Source organism: Rhinolophus sinicus, chromosome 14 (genome assembly GCF_057876585.1).
Source record: "Rhinolophus sinicus isolate RSI-liver-muscle chromosome 14, RSI-T2T, whole genome shotgun sequence".
Lineage (NCBI taxonomy): Eukaryota > Metazoa > Chordata > Mammalia > Chiroptera > Rhinolophidae > Rhinolophus > Rhinolophus sinicus.
The window spans coordinates 137,951,861-137,967,957 of NC_142514.1; the positions used below are offsets into that span (position 1 = coordinate 137,951,861).

The 16,097-nt window shown below is 55.0% G+C and overlaps 1 protein-coding gene across 2 annotated transcripts; it reads left to right on the forward strand.

The window, feature by feature from the left end:
- Positions 1-571: 571 nt before the first annotated feature.
- On the forward strand, positions 572-14,383 carry LRRC32 (leucine rich repeat containing 32). 2 transcript variants are annotated; one of them, XM_019726428.3, is made up of 3 exons: positions 572-733; positions 5,546-5,636; positions 10,367-14,383. In XM_019726428.3, the coding sequence occupies exons 2-3, from the start codon at positions 5,550-5,552 to the stop codon at positions 12,257-12,259; spliced, it is 1,980 nt and encodes a 659-aa protein (XP_019581987.2). In that variant the 5' UTR covers positions 572-733; positions 5,546-5,549; the 3' UTR covers positions 12,260-14,383. The 2 variants fall into 2 exon arrangements, with proteins under 2 accessions (XP_019581987.2, XP_019581986.2); XM_019726427.3 differs by lacking the exon at positions 572-733 and adding an exon at positions 3,102-4,479.
- The last annotated feature ends 1,714 nt before the right edge of the window (positions 14,384-16,097 follow it).

The window sequence follows — 16,097 nt, forward strand, 5'->3', positions numbered from 1 at the left end:
GAAGACTTCGATGGTACCGTTTCACAGGGTTGCCAAAGGTTTGGAGACAGGTCTGAACACTAAATCACATCCAGAGGGGAAATAATTTGTCGGGACTCGCCAGGGTCTCGCAGCGGCAGTATGGGAGCCCCCTCTGTGGCCGCCCCAGGGCCAGTGAAGGGTCATTTCCTTCCGCGTTCAGCCCCGCGTTGACTTCTGTTTGTCCCCCCTAAGTGCGGTGGCGCCGGCAGCGGGGAAATCGGGGCCAGGCCGGATTTCCTCTGCGGACCTACGGCTCCTAGAGCCACCCGCCCCTCCGGACCCCGCGGGGGCCACGAACGGCACGTGTGGCGGCCCGGGGCCGGGTCTCGCTCTCACTAGGCTTGTTCAGCGACCCCTCTCCCCCGGCCCTTTCATCCCGCACCCTTCAACCCACCCCTTCCCAGCCGGGGTTCCAGCGTGAAGAAAATACTTCATTCCCTTGCGGGTTCGGGATAAACCAAGTCACGCTGGGGAGCGCCGGGCGCTAGGACCCCGCGGCATGGCCGAGGGGGGGCGTGGTGGGGCGGGAGAGGTATTTAAATTGAAGCCCGAGCCGCCCCCTCGCGGGTCGGGCTCCCGTGGGGCAGAGGAGCGGCCGTGCGCCTCTTCGGGCCGTGACCCCGGGGTCTGGCTGGAGGTGGGACCGGGGGTCAGGTTTGCGCAAAATGTGCCGGGGCTGCCTGGGAGAGGAGCGGCGGCCGCGCTGAGCCAGGTAGGAGCCGCCCAGCGGGCGAGGCTGGCCGGCCCCCTAGGGAACCCGCTGTCCCGCGCCCCTCTAGAGCAGAGGTCGTGGAGCTGGTCTGGGGCTAGTCCACCCGGACGCCGATCCCCACCCCACAGCAGCCCCCTCCCGCCGCCGCCCCCCACCTCGCGCGTGGAGCCGGGGTTGACCCACTCTCAGCCCCAGAGCCTCTCTCAGGCTCCTGTAGCAACGAATCTTTCCCGCGAAGGGCGTGGCCGGCGTTCCCATTTGACAGATGGGAAGACAACAGCAGAAAGGACACCTCTTGGCGGGAACACATAGCTAGTCAGTGGCAGATCAGGATTTGAATCAAGGTCTCCTACCATCCTCTACTCAGGCCCTGCGTGGGGCTTCCCGTCCCACCGTACCAGATAACCTGCCAATCTAGAGGGTGGGGTGTACCCACCTCTCTCAAAGGGGCTCCAAAGCCAGCCTTCTTTATGGGTGGTAAGATGTGAGGGACCCCCACCCCCACCCTGGGCTGCCTGAAATTCTGCCATCACAGCCACATTCCTTTGGGTTAAGGTCTAATTCCCCCGTGGGATGCACATGTCTGCCCTTAGTGATTCACTGCTCCGTTCGGCATCCGCAGCTCTCCCAGGACCCCACCAATGATCCCTGCTGAGAGGAGGGGGAGGAACACCCCCAGCCCAGCATCATGAGCCTGTCTGCTTGTGGATGTTGGGGGTGGGTGTCATTGGAGGGGGTCAGAGAGGGAGATCTTGGCCTGGGGTAGTGGAAACATTTGCTTTGGAGGCAGACAGACTGGATTCTGATCCTGACTCTGCTGTTTATCACCTGTGTGACTCTGGGGAAGTCACCTCTCTGAGCCTCTTTTCCTCACAGGCAAATTGAGGGCAGTGTTATAGGGACAGGCAACTCAACACCTGCTGGAGAGAACACAGCATTTGGGTCACATAGAGCTGAGCTAAATGCCCAAACACTTATGAGCTGGGTAACAATGGGGTAAGTCATTTCATCCTTCTGAGCCTTAGTTTTCTCATCTGTAAAATGGAAATTATAGTAATTACTTCATTGGGTTGTGAGAATTAAGTGAGATGATATAGGTCAAGTGCTTAAAGAGTGTCTAACATCCTTAAATAGTAAGGATAGGCTTATTATGATAGTAGGCATTGCCCCACCCCATCTCTCTGTCTCTGTCTCTGTCTCTGTTTCTCTCTCTCTCTCTCACACACACACACACACACACACACACACACACACACACACACAGCTATTCTTTAGCCCTTCTCCCTCCAGTCAGAGTCCTAGGATGTCTCCTGTCACCACTTGTCCACTGGCCTGGGGCCTCCGCCCTCAACACACCTGACCTGGGCTGCTCAATCCTGCAGGTCATGGTACCAGCTAGAAAGATAACATGTGTCCAGGGCACCTTCATAGCCATTCTCAGCTTGATCATCACAATGGTTGGGGGTAGTCAATGGCAGAACGGAAACCAGGCTACTTGCCCTACGGAGGGGATGGTGAGGCACTGAAGAGTTAAGGGACTTGCCCCAGGGAACGGGCTGGGGAGCAGTAGAGTCTGGATGGGACCCTGCTTCTGAGTGACCGGAGTCCTCCCACTTGAGAAAAAGTCACCCTCAAATTCTACACACTTTTTGTCTTGGGCACTGCTGATGGATGCACACAGCTAAGGAGTCCCCTTCTGTCAGATGCCAGAACAGAGTTCCACTGCTGCAGGGACAGTCCCTGCTGGATGCTCTGGTGCCCATCTTGGGGGTAGGGTGGGATTTGGCAGGCAGAGGAGGGGGACATGAGGGCCCCTTTGAGCGGCAATGCCTTCAGGTCAGAACTAAGCCAGACCCTTGCTTGTCCTCCCCTCACACTCACCCCTCAGCCCATTTGTTCCATAGCTCTTTAGTGAGCACCCCTTAATACACCCCTGTTCTCATAGAATAAAAAATTAATTATGAGGAATTGGTCAAGGTGAGGAAAACAAGAAAACCTGTAAGGATCTGGGGAAGAGCATTCCAGGTGGCGGGAGCAGCAGGGCAAAGGTCCTGAGGCAGGAATGCACTTGCTGTGTTTGAGTAATGACCAAAAGAATGGTGAGAACGCTAGAATTTGGTGAGATGGAGTCAGAGAGGAGAGGTGTAAAGCCTGGGCTCTATTGGAGGTTCCTCCAAGCTGTGAGAGTTGTGATCTGATCTATGATTTAACAACACCTCTGTGCTGCTACGTGTAAGACAGACTGAAAGAGGCCCAGGGTCATGGTGGTGCCTCAGCCTGTGGCAATGATGGAGGAAGGAGATCATGGGGGCTATTTCTCAGGGAGAGCAGACAGAACCCACTGGCTGGCCAATGGGGGTGGGGGGTGGGGTGGGGAAGGAATGAGTGTGGCAGGGAGAGTCAAGTTGAACACTACTCTCGCAAGTGTCACCAAGATACTTCATGTCAATTCTCAGTGCTTCCTCCCCACCTGCCCAGTGGTTTGAGATGGGTCCCAGAGGACAGTGAGCCCCTCTGCCCTAGGGACACTTCACATAGGAGTGGGCGGCGGGGGTGGTGGTTAAACCATAGAATGCTTGGTGCTGTGCTCACTGGAAGCTCAAGGGCTATGGGACCGTGGAGGAGGGACCAACACATAGCCCAGATTTAGGGGACCAGGAAGGCTTCTGGGAGGAGGTGACATCTAAGCTGAGACCCAAAGGATAAGGAGGTATTCAGCACAAGAGAGGGGAGGAAGGGAAGGTTTGGGTCAGTGAAAAGGGACTCTGAGAAGTAAAGGAAATAGGAGGCTTTCAGAACCCAGAGTGGGAGAGGGGACAGTGAGAAATGAAGCTGGAAAGGAGACTGGCTGGACGTGGCACACTCCCCAAGGGCCTCAGAGGCCCGGCTGAGGGCTTTCCACTCAATTCTGAGTACACCGGCTTTCAGATGGGGGATGATGTTCTGCTTTTTAAACAGCAGAACAAAATTTCCTGTGAAAACCCAACCTGTGATGCAGGTGAGAAGAGAGCAGCTGTGGGAGCAGAGGCCCATGCTGAGGGGAACCCAAGGAACAGGGTTTAAAAGACCGCCATGGCCCCTGCCTGTATGAACAAGAAAGGACCTCACAAATGCCACATTCACTTAAAATTCATCGCAAGGATGCTAGTGGGTCCCAACAGTAACGACCCAGCCCTCAAAGTTCTAGAAATGCCTCTTATAAAGCAGCCTCAGGGTCACCGTTCAGCACCTCTGGGAGACCTTATAGTGTAGAGGTTAAGGGCACAGACTGAGGAGCCAGACTTGTTAGCTGTGAGACCTTGGATGTGTTACTTAATCTCTCTGAGTCTCAGTTTCCCCGTCTGCAATATGGGAATGGGTCTGCAATATGGGAATGGGAATCATGGAGCCAAGTCATTGAATTACTATGAGGATTAAATGAGTTAATACATATAAAGTGTCAAGAAAAGTACCTGGTGCATAATACCGTGTCTCTCCGAAAATAAGACCGGGTCTTATATTAATGTTTGCTCTAAAAGGCGCATTATGGCTTATGTTTAGGGGATGCCCTCCTGAAAAGTCATGCTAGGGCTTATTTTCCAGTTAGGTCTTATTTTCGGGGAAACATGGTAAGGGCTCTGTAAGTGGCACTTTCCTAGAATATATCTTATTTGATCTTTACCAAAACTTGGCAGGTCAGCATTAACTTCAGAAAAGGAAACTGAGGCTCAGAGAGGTGACATGACTTGCATCAGGTCATGTAGCAGGTAAGTGGAGGAGACATAAGGAACAGTCAAGTATGGGTGACTCTGAGTCCAGCGCCCTAGGAGGGCTTTGTGTGTCCCTCTTTCTTAATGCTCTGTATGTATTATGTCACTTCTGTGCATTTATTTGAATCCTCGGTTCTCAGCACAGAGCCAGACATGAGGAGGCATTCAGTAAAGGTGTGAGTGAATGAATGAATGAATGAATGCAATCGATGGATGGATCTGTGTGTTCCTAGCACTTGGCCCATGTCCTCAGTGAGGGAGCCCCTAGCAACACTGGGATTCCACCCTATTGAGGGTCTCTGTGCTCCCCCAGCTCATAGAGAGAAGGGCGGGTTCAGCAGGCCTGAGTGTCCCCTGCATTGGCACTTGCTGTGGCTTCAGTGAAAGTAAAAGGCCTGGCAGTGTGCTCCTGGGGAAGTTCACTACCTCAGTGCAGGGGTGGGGGGGGGGGGCAGGGCAGGCCTCCTGGCGGGGCTTCCTGTCAAGGCTCCAGGCCCAGCCTTCAAACAATGGCAGGGACTGGAGAATCAGAAAATCAAAAGAAAAAGGGCAAAATAAAGTCCAGGAGTGGGGGTGGGGGTGTTGAGGAATTCTGTTTGGGGCCTGAGGAGCTAGGATGGGGTGACCTGCTTGTGGCTTGTGTAGAAATGGAGTCAGAGGTCCAGCTCCCCACCTCATCCCACCCCAGCCCTAGGGCAGCCCTTAGGGTCCCTCTGCCTCCTGCTTACCCCATCCGGACTGTCTTCCACCAGTTGGGGTCTTTTGAAACCCAAATCTAATCATGTCACCCACTGCTTAAAAATTCTTGCTGGGGTGGGGGGTGGGGTTGAGGGTGGGGAATGGCCCAGCTCCTTGGCTTGGCCTTGGAGTCCCCTTGCGATGGGCAACAGTCCCATTTCCTGTGCCCTTCACAACGTGCCCCATTCACGCACCTTAATTCCAGCTATGACTGTGGCCTGGGGTTCCCTGAGGCCAGGCAGAGACAGGGTGGGAGGGTGGAGGCTGGCAGTGGGAAGGAGCCTGAGCTTTTACACTATTCCCTTTTCCTTCCCTCCCTATGCAGAGCCATGAGCCATCAGACCCTGCTGCTCCTGGCCGTGCTGACCTGGGGCCAGGCTACCTCCCAACACCGAGACAAGGTGCTTTGTAAGATGGTAAGAAACCCTGCCCGGGCAGGGTAAGCTTCCCTCTCCCCCAGCCCTAGGGTATCCTACTGTCGCAGCCCCAGAAGCCAGAAGTTAGACGAGTCAGAAGAGGAAAGGAAAGGCATGTAATGCATTTAAACCTGCTAGAATGTTCAAATACCTATTTACTATTAATCCTGCCAGGTAAGTACCATTATTCCCATTTTACAGAGTTGGAAGCTGAGGTTTGGAGAGATTAGGTAACTTGTCCAAAAGTCATTCAACTAGGATCAGTAGGCCCAACATTGAACTCTGTTCCCCCAAGCTGCCCCCACAGGGCGGTGGTCAGCTGGGTAATGTTGAATATATATATGGTGGGGGGGAATTTGGGGTGGGCCAGCTGGGAAGGGCTCTCATGTACTAGGTTCCTCCTGAGGACAAATCCCCTTTTCTAACTGTGCTCCTTGACTGGGACCCATATGCCACATCCCTGCTGGGGTGTCTCTCACTCATTACGGCCCAGGTTAAATGCTGACTCCTCCTGTGATTCTTCCCAGGCTGACCTGGTTCTGTTTGCTCCCTTTTCTGGACTTCCGCAACCCCAAGCTTCCCTCCATCTCAATATTGAGCACATGGCATAGTTGACACATGGGTCCAAGCCTGTCTCACCTGCAAGACCAAGAACTTCTTGAGGGCCAGATTTGATTCACTTTGTTTCTTTTTTTTGTCCCTGAGCCAGGGAGACTAGCCCTAAAGTTACTGTGACCCTGTGGGGTACAGAGAAAAGGGACCATCTCGGTCTACTTGTAAGGCTGGGTGGTCGCTGAGGTCAAGGCAGGAGCTCTGACAGCTCCACCTGGACTTGGGGCTGGAAGCTTATGACACAGAATGGCACCTGCTTCTGGAGACTGGATGTGCTGGCAGCAAGAACCCAGCAGCCCTTCTTTGGGGTTGCAGTGTCCTGCTGTTGTCACCTCACTTCTTGCTCTTCAGAGCCTTTCTGAGATTCCTAGAACCCATAATAATAAGCAGAGAAGGCCTCACATGCCACCAAATATAGCCGACATTCTTCTTAGGGAGACAGGCTCAGAGAGGTGAAGGGCCTGGGCCACCCAACAGGAAGGGGAACTGGGTGAGCTTTGGATTTGGGGCAAATGAGATAATGGGCAGGGAAGCACTTTCTGAACTACCACAGAAGGAATTACTATGATTTTCAAAATAGTAAAACAAAAATTGCCACAGACTCAGGGCTTGAGCGGTGCCTGCACCATGCTGAGGGCTTTCTCTCCTTTTCTCCTGCCCAGAACTCCTCTTTTCAGCTGAGGAAACTAAGGCTGAGAGAAGAGCTATGACCTGCCAGGGTCATACAAATAGGAAGTAACAGAGCAGGATTCGAACCCAGCTGTCCCGAGCTTATGCTACCCACTGCTGTGTGACTCTTCCTGCCCTGCCCTGTTTTCCTTCTATGATCAGGTGGTAAAATGGAATTGGGTGTCAAGCCCTGTTCCCTTCAAAAAAAAAAAAAAAGGTAGGGAGCAGTGGCATCTGGCATCCCAGAGAGCTTGCGTAGGGGTGTCGGGGAAGCTATAAACTTGGCTAAGGGCTGATTCCCCCAAGATCCCTCCCCATGTAAGTCAGTCATGCTGGGGGCTTGGCGCTCAGGAAATGGTGGGCACCCTGGAAATGGAGTGCTGAGAGCTGCCCTGGCCTTTAAGCTCCTTCCCGGACTAGACTGGAGAGTTGGGTAGCCCAGTGCAGGCCTACCTGCCAGCAGCCTCCTCTGCGCCTCTGACAGGGTCCTGGGCCCCTGGGCATAAAGCAAGTTTTAGGCTCTGTGCTTGGCCAGCTTTGTGTCCAGGCTTAACTTTCAGGGGTTAGTGCCCAGGGAGCCTTTGAGTATCCAGAGGTGAAATGGGATATGGGCTTGCATATAGGGTAACATGTAATGCACAGGACTGTGCCGGCAACACAGTAAATGCTCAGGAAGTGTGGCTGGTATTATTTACTGTGCCGAAAGACTCAACCTGGGTGGTCGACCAGCTGAGGGCCCAGTGGTCAGAACTTGGATGGCACCAATAGGAAAAGGAACTTGCAATCGTAGTTTTGAGCCTCTGACTATCTGATTTGAGGCAGCCCACCCCGCTGAACCTCAATTTCCTTAGGGTGTACTAAGGAGTAAATGTACCTTGGAAGATTAAATAAGGCAAAGGGATCTATGCATTCAGCACAATCTTGGCAGAGCTACCGTGTTTCCCCGAAAATAAGACCTAACCGGTAGATAAGCCTTAGCGTGATTTTTCAGGAAGACGTCCCCTGAACATAAGCCCTGATGCATCTTTTGGAGCAAACATTAATATAAGACCCGGTCTTATTTTCGGGGAAACATGGTAGCACTCCATAGTTAGTGGCAGTCATTGTGTTCGTGTTCATTTTGCTGTTCCTTCTTTAATCAGGATGGTCCAGGAGCTGAGGACAGGACAGGGAGGCCATGCCTAGTGGCCACAGCTGGCCAAGAGGCTGTGGGGGAGGAAAGGTCAAGGAGCCAGGCAAGACTGGCAAGGTGGCCAGGGTAGGTTTCCAGTTGACATGGATGCCCTACCGCAGGGGTATCCCTGTGCCTCTGAGTAGGCCAGTCGCTATACTGCATGGAATAGGAAGAGGCACACAAATGCCTGATGGAGGGCAGTCTGTTCCTCCCCTCTCCTCACCTTGGAGCTCTTGGGAGGAAGCCAAGAGCTGAGCCAGGCAGGAGGGAACCCCTAGGCTGGTGTTCCTGCCCCGCTGGCTCAGCTACTGACTCACCATGACCAGTGCAGGACATTGCCATCTTCAGGCTCAGTCTCCCCATCTGGGAAGTGGGTGGGCTGGACCCTTTTTGCTCTAACAGTCTATGACTTTAGTCTGAATATATGGATCATCCCTTTTCTTTCCTTTCAGAAAAGTGATTGAATCAATCCCTCAGAACTTTACTAAGCGAGGATATCTGTGACTCATTCATTAAAAAGAATTACTGAGCACCTTCTGTGGGCCAGGCCCAAGGCATCCACATCAACTAAACCAGTCCCTGTTGGCTCTGAACTCACTGTCTAGCAGGTCCCCACACAGACAGTCACAATTCAGGGGCCAAAGCTATGACAGAAGAAGCACCGAGGCCGTGAGAACCTGGAGGAGGCATTGACTTGCCCTGCAGTCAGGGAAGGCTTCCTGGTGGAGGAGACCCTGGGCTCAGTATGCAGAATTCACCCTCCAGATCTGATTGGGAGGGACATAACCAACACAGGGAACGGCAAGGAGGAGGCCCAGAGGTGGGCATGGGAGGGTACAATGGGCAGTTGTCAGGTATGGTCACTGCATGTGGGCTGAGCTAGAGTGGGGTTGGGAAGAGAGAGGACAGGTCAACAAGGGTCACAAACAGCCTGCTGGGGTCCTGAACTTTGCCCTGGAGGAGTTTAAGTAGAGGATAGCTCGGTCAGAATAGATTTTTGAGTAGTTGCCAGGCATTTGGTTGGTGGATGGGTCAGAAAGGATCAATGGAGATAGAAGCTGAGGCAGGAATTGGACCTGAGCTGGGTGGGGGGAGAAGTGAGACCCTTGGTTGGGAAAGGCTGGGGTTCCTGGTATACTGGAAAAGACGAGAGGGTGGCTGCATTTGCATGGAAAGAATTCTGGCCCCAGAAGGCTCATGGGGTGGAAGGACAAAACGGGCCTTTGGTTGTTAAAAAACCTGGGTTCCAACCCCAGCTCTGCTCAGTGGCTGAGTGATCTCAGATCCTCCCTTATCCTCTCTGAGCTTGGGTTTCTTGAATAGAGGCGATCACATTTGATGAGTAGGCTATTGTGAAGATCCAATGAGACCATTGGTCTGAAAAATGCTAAACAAAATCAAATACTGAATGGGCGCTGGGGAGGATGACTTACTTACTGGATAAGAAACCAGAGTGGGAATGTGACTTGATGAGGCTCACGTAGCAAAATCATAGTGTTATCATCCAAGAGTGCGGGTTGGCACCCTGGCCATCCTTCCCCTGCCCCCTGTACTTTCCCCATCTCTAGGGGCTGATATGGACCAGGCCATGGGAAGCGAAGCCACTGATGGAGGTGTGTGTGGATAACAGCGGCAGGAAGGAGGGCATTTCTGGGGAGTGTCGCTGAGGAAGGCAAGCTCTGGGACCTGGAACTGTGTCCCACTGAACGAGGGCTTGAATGAGATCTGAGGGTGGGAGGCTGAAAATGGATGACGAGTGCAAATTGCATTTTTCCCTTTGGAAAACATTTCCCCTAAAGTGGGTTAGTCTAACACCAGCTGGACAAATTTAACTCTCTGGGCCCATAAAAGGAATTCAAGATGGGCAGCCAGGAGGCCTGGGTTCCACGTTGGCCCTGATCTTCACTGGCTCTGGGTCACATTAGAAGACATGTGGCTCAGTTTCCTGTAAAACGGAATACCAATCAGTACAGGGTGTTTTGTCAGTTCATTGGTCCTTCTGTCTGTCTATCACCTCTCTGTCTGTCTACCCATCAAAGCTTCCTTGAGTCCCGTTCTTATGCCATGCCACAGACAGGGCAGGGAGCAGAATGGAGGTCATTCAGACATGGGATGATTGGGCTGGGGTGAAGGTATGTCGAGTATTCTGGGAGGCCAGGGACGAAGTGTAGCCAAGCCTGGCTGGGGTTCCAGTCCCCTTTCCTAGAGGCATGTATCTGATTCCAGCGACTGCAGTCACTCATGCCTGCTGCTCTCCCTGCCTCCCCCTGCACAGGTGGACAAGGAGGTCTTGTGTCAGGACCTGGGCCTGCTCCAGGTCCCCTCGGTGCTTCCGCGGGACATGGAGGCCCTCGACCTGTCTGGAAACCAGCTTCGGAGCATCTTGGCCTTGCCCCTGGGCTTCTACGTGGCGCTTCGTCACCTGGACCTGAGCTCCAATGAGATCAGCTTCCTCCAGCCAGGTGTGTTCCAGGCCCTGGCCCACCTGGAGTATCTGAACCTTGCCCACAACCGCCTGGCGCTGAGCACCAGTGGTCTAGGCCCCCTGCCACACGTGACGTCCCTGGACCTGTCTGGGAACAGCCTGTACAGCGGTCTGGTGGAGCGGCTGCTGGGGGAGGCGCCCGCCCTGCGCACCCTCACGCTGGCAGAGAACAGCCTGACGCGCCTCTCCCGCCAGACCTTCTGGGGCACACCGGCACTTGAGCGGCTGGACCTACACAGCAACGTGCTGATGGACATCGAGGACGGTGCTTTCGAGGCCCTGCCCCACCTGGCCCACCTCAACCTTTCCAGGAACTCCCTCACCTGCATCTCTGACTTTAGCCTCCAGCAGCTGCGGGTGCTGGACCTCAGCTGCAACAGCATCGAGGCCTTTCAGACGGCCCCAGAGCCTCGGGCCACGTACCAGCTCACCTGGCTGGATCTGCGGGAGAACAAATTGCTCCACTTCCCCGACCTGGCCACATTCCCGAGACTCATCTACTTAAATGTGTCCAACAACCTCATCCAGCTCCCTGCGGGGCCGCCCCAGGGCGGGGAGGCCATCCACGCACCTTCCGAGGGCTGGTCGGCCTCGCCCCTCTCGAACCCCAGCCACAACACCAGCACCCACCCCCTCTCCCAGCTCTTGAATCTGGATTTGAGCTACAATGAAATTGACCTCCTCCCCGAAGGCTTTCTTGAGCAACTGACCTCCCTGCGCTTCCTGAACCTCAGCCGAAACTGCTTGCAGGCCTTTGAGGCTCGGCAGGCAGGTTCCCTGCCCTGCCTTGTGCTCTTGGACATCAGCTACAATGCACTGGAGACACTGGAGCTGGGTGCCAGAGCCCTGGGGTCTCTGCGGACACTGCTCCTACAGGGCAACACCCTGCAGGACCTGCCCCCATACACCTTTGCTGGCCTAGCCAGCCTGCATAGGCTCAACCTGCAGGGGAACCAGGTCATCCCCTGTGGGGGGCCAGGGGAGCCTGGACCCTCAGGCTGTGTGGCCTTCTCTGGCATCTCCTCTCTACGCATCCTGAACTTGGTGGACAATGAAATGGAGACACTCAGGGCAGGTGCCTTCCTCCACACGCCACTTACCGAGCTGGACCTCTCTGCCAACCCTGGGCTGGAGGTGGCAACCGGCGCCTTGGCAGGCCTGGAGACCTCCTTAGAGGTCCTGGCCCTGCAGGGCAATAGGCTGGAGGTCCTGCAGGTGGACCTGCCCTGCTTCAGCTGTCTCAAGCAGCTCAATCTTGCTGAGAATCGCCTGAGCCGCCTGCCAGCCTGGACACAGGCCGTGTCCCTGGAGGTTCTGGACTTAAGGAACAACAGCTTCAGCCTCCTGCCGGGCAGTGCCATGGGCGGCCTGGAGACCAGCCTCCGGCGCCTCTACCTGCAGGGGAATCCGCTCAGCTGCTGTGGCAATGGCTGGCTGGCGGCCCAGCTGCACCAGGGCCGTGTGGACGTGGATGCCACCCGGGACCTGATCTGCCGCTTCCGCTCCCAGGAGGAGGTGTCCCTGAGCCACGTGCGTCCTGAGGACTGTGAGAAGGGGGAACTCAAGAACGTCAACCTCATCATCATCCTCACCTTCGCACTGGTCTCTGCCATCGTCCTCACCACGCTGGCCACCTGTTGCTGTGTCCGCCGGCAGAAGTTCAACCAACAGTATAAAGCCTAGAGAGGCTGGGGCTGCAGATCATCCCAGCTGGGAGCTAGAGGCACAGGGAAGGGTGGGGATTGGCCCAACGTCACACAGTGAGCCGGGGTCCCTGAGCCCTGGTCTCTAATCCCAGCCCAGTGCTCCTTTTCCTACATCCTGCTGCATCGCAAGGCAACCCATTTCCCAGGCTGCACATGTGGCCCAGCTGTGGAACCCGGAAGTTGAGCAATTTCAGGAGTGACAGAAAATGAGGTTGACCCAGGGGATCAACAAATCTTCACCAGGCATCTGTTTTGTGCCACACCCTGCTCTGGGCATTGGGGACACTGGTGAAGGAGACACATCCCTGCCCTCAAGCGTCTCCCAGTCTGGGTGGGAGGGGGTCGCAGAGCCATGCAATGACCACACAGAGTGTGGAGTCCAGGGCTCCAAAGCTCAGCAGTGCCAGCTGAGTGCACAGAGTCCTGCCCCGGCCAGGCCAGACAGGGCCAGGGAGGGTCAAGACCAAGAGGATTTGTCTGAGACATTTGCAAGCAGACTATTTGTCACATACTCTGATAATGACTTTCAGCTTCTCTGGAACATGAAGAGCTTGTGACCGGAAGGGAACTGGAGCCACATGAATACCTCTTGGATCTAGCACTGTTGGGCGGGCTGCAGCAGCTGCAGCAGGTCCTAGTTAAGAGGTTGTCACCCTGGGCTCCGGCCAACACTGGACCATTCCTTTTCCTGCACTGGACAGGCTCTTTCCCTACCTGGCACCCTTGTGTTGCACATACTGGCCCAAATACTACCCTAGCCCCCACTCCCTGCCCAGGCCCCTTGCTCCATCCCAGTCCCACCCTAACCGGAGAGGCAGGAATTAGAGCCTTAGGGCTCTGGATCTGTTTTACCAGGCTTAGCAGCTGTAACAAACCCAAGCCTGCATCTGCCTCTTTATGACAACACTCTGAGGTTGGTATTTTATCCTGTTTTATGAAAGAGGCTCCAAGTCTCCCTCCATTTCTTAGCCTCAGCTAAGAAATGCCACCACTGAGATTCAGATTCATCCTCCTGATTTCAGGGCCCGAGCTTTGCCACTGTATGGGCTGCAGGCTGTCAGGTGGACCGGAAGTAGCCCCACATCACTGGAACAAGGCCAGGGAGAATCCTGTGCTGTGCATCCCCACCCACTCCTCTCCCTCAGGCAGGCAGAGAGAATACAGGCAGCCACAGGCCCTCTCCTCTTCTTTGCCTCAGTTTCCCTCATTCCCTCCTTTGCAGGCTGGTCTCTTCTTGTTCTTGCATTCCCTCATTCCCTTTTTATTCAGTGAGCACAGCCTGGAGTGTAAGAGCATTGAGTCCAACCTCCCCATTGCACAGATAGGAAAACTGAGGCTTAGGAAAATAGGGACTTGCTCAGAGCTGTACAAGTTGCTGGCAGAGCCTGTGAAAAAAGTCAATTCAGACTGCATTGGGGGTGTGGCAGGGGAGAGGTTGGGGGCTGGACCTGAGTGGTTTCCTTCCCTCACAGCTGTCACATCACAAGATAATGCTGGCACCAAATTCTCTTTCTGGTCCTCATCATGTGGGGATTTTTTTTTTTTCTCCTAGAAAAATAGGTAGAAAAACATATACAGATTTAACCCCTTATCCCACATACCCATGGAATCATGGGCTGTCCAGCAAGAAAGGAAGCCCTGGGATCAGCCCAGGCCCTCGTGTTGTCTTCACCTCCCACCTGTGCTTGGCTGCTGTCTGGCTCAGGACAGTGCTTGGGAAAGAGTGAGACAATGAAAATGCCCCTCTCTCCGCCCCATTGTACAGATGAGAAAACTGAGCCCCAGTGAGGGTCAAGGACTCAGGGAGTCGATGGCAGAGCCAGGATTGGAACCTGATGTCCTGGCCCCAGCCTCCGGCCCTGGGGGCCGGGCGGGCAGCCCAGGGGACCCAGTCCTGATTGGGCTCATGACCACAGGTGCTCACTGCACACAAACACTCTCTCAGGCTTGGGGACAGGGGCAGGCCCCTCCATGCCTGATCTTTGAAAACACTACATAATGCTGCTCTCACCTTCTAGTAGCCAGGCTGCAGCCCAGGCCTTGGGACCAGCTCTTTGTATAACCCACATGAATGTATTAAAAAATAATTTTGGAGAAACAATGCGGCCTACCAGCCTCTTCTTTGCTGAGGGTAATTGGCACCATTGCATCCACTCGAACCCTGCTTTCCTCCTCTTCCATTATGGTCTTTGAACCCTCATGGCAAACCCTGGGGGACAACCGCTGAGTGGGAGATTAAAGCTCTGGGTCATCCCCACCCTGGGTCTTGGGACTTCAGCCCCAATCACATCCCTTCACACTCAAGGAACCCTGCTCCCCACCCCCATCGCTGAGAAGATGGAGGATCACTTCTGGCCCTTTACCTGTGCTCACCCCCTCTTCCCCTCCTCAGCCTCTCCTCTCTAGTCACGTCTTCCTCTCAGACATCAGCTGTGCTCAAATTCCACCCATCTTAAAAATAGTAAAAAGACCCCTAAACTACTTCCCCTGTCCTTCTCGTGCTTCACCGGTAAATTTCTTAGTAAAGCAGCTTCCCCAGCCTCCCCTCCGTTTCCACCCACCCAGGCTGCTTTCAGCCCCTCGGTGCCCCGCGTTGCCCTGGCCAAGGCCAGCGAGGGTGCCTTCGCCAAAGTCCCTGCACTTTCCAGTCTGCACCTCCTTGCCCTCTCAGCTATGAGGACCCCTCCCCCCTCCCCCAGCTCCTCCCGTCACAGGCGCCCTCCCCTAGGCATGCTCTCCAAGGCACTGAGGACCGCCTGTGTTTTTCACCTTCATCTCAGGCCACTCCTTGTCAGGGCCTGCTGTGTGCTCATCTGCTTACATGCCTAGAGCCATCTAACTGGTGGCCACCAGGTCTCCCATCCCAGGCCCTCTTCCTTTGGGAGGGTCATGGCCCTCGTCGCCATAGCCACCACAGTGCTCTGACGATGCCCACAGCTCTAACTCCAGCCCCAGTGCCTCCTGAGCATCTCGTCCTGATACCCTGATGCCCAGGGGCCTTCCCCACTAGAGCTAAAGGTCTCCCAGGAACGGGAGAATGGAGGAGAAGTGGGCAGGCTGCAGCTCAAGGTTGAACTTGGAAGAAGAGCCAGGAGAGTCCAGAAGAACACCTTGGTTCCTAAAAGGGAATTGGAAGATAAGGGTATGGGCTGTGGGGTCTGGGGAAGGGGGCAAGGGCCACCTCATGTGGGGTGGGGGCAGGTGAGGGGCTCTGAGGCACTCTAGAGGGAAGCGAGTGGCTCCCCCACCTCCCACTTTGCAGCCCTCTGTGCTTGTGCTCATGTGGCTCCACCTCCCCTTCCCAGCTGCCTAACACCCAGATACTGCCCCCTCAGGTGCCACCCTCCTCTCCCTCAAGCTCCAGGTCAGTGATGCTTTGCTCCCCCACGCCCCAAGCATCCTGGAGATTTCTCCAACCCAGCTTCTCTGGGCTGTGACCTCTCACCTCCCAGCGCCTACTCTCAGCTCCTACTATCCAGAGGAAAAGTTTTAATGCCTATTTCATGGATGGGGTTAGGCGGTGAGAGGGCATGTGACTCAGCCCTGGCACACAGATGCTCAGTGAAGGCCTAAGGGAAGGCAGTAGCAGGGGCTGAGCTCAGCGCAGGGCTCTGTGGGCCTCCCATCTAACCTGGAGCCCCCCAGGCTCCTGACCCCTTTTCCTGGCAAACAGGAGTGTTTGCTCACCTGGCCAAGACCCCCAGTGAGGCAGAAATTCCTGTTTTCAGCCAAACATGGACACAGCTGCCAACTAGGTCATCAGAGCATCCGGCAAGTTCCAGGGAGAGGGGAGGCCCCTGCCTGCCCAGTCCCAG

Coding starts and splice junctions, on each gene's coding strand:
- LRRC32 (XM_019726427.3), top strand. CDS start 4,454: ATGACTTGCATCAGGTCATGTAGCAG. Junction 4,480..5,545: donor TGCATCAGGTCATGTAGCAG/GTAAGTGGAGGA, acceptor CTCCCTATGCAG/AGCCATGAGCCATCAGACCC. Junction 5,637..10,366: donor ACAAGGTGCTTTGTAAGATG/GTAAGAAACCCT, acceptor CCCCCTGCACAG/GTGGACAAGGAGGTCTTGTG.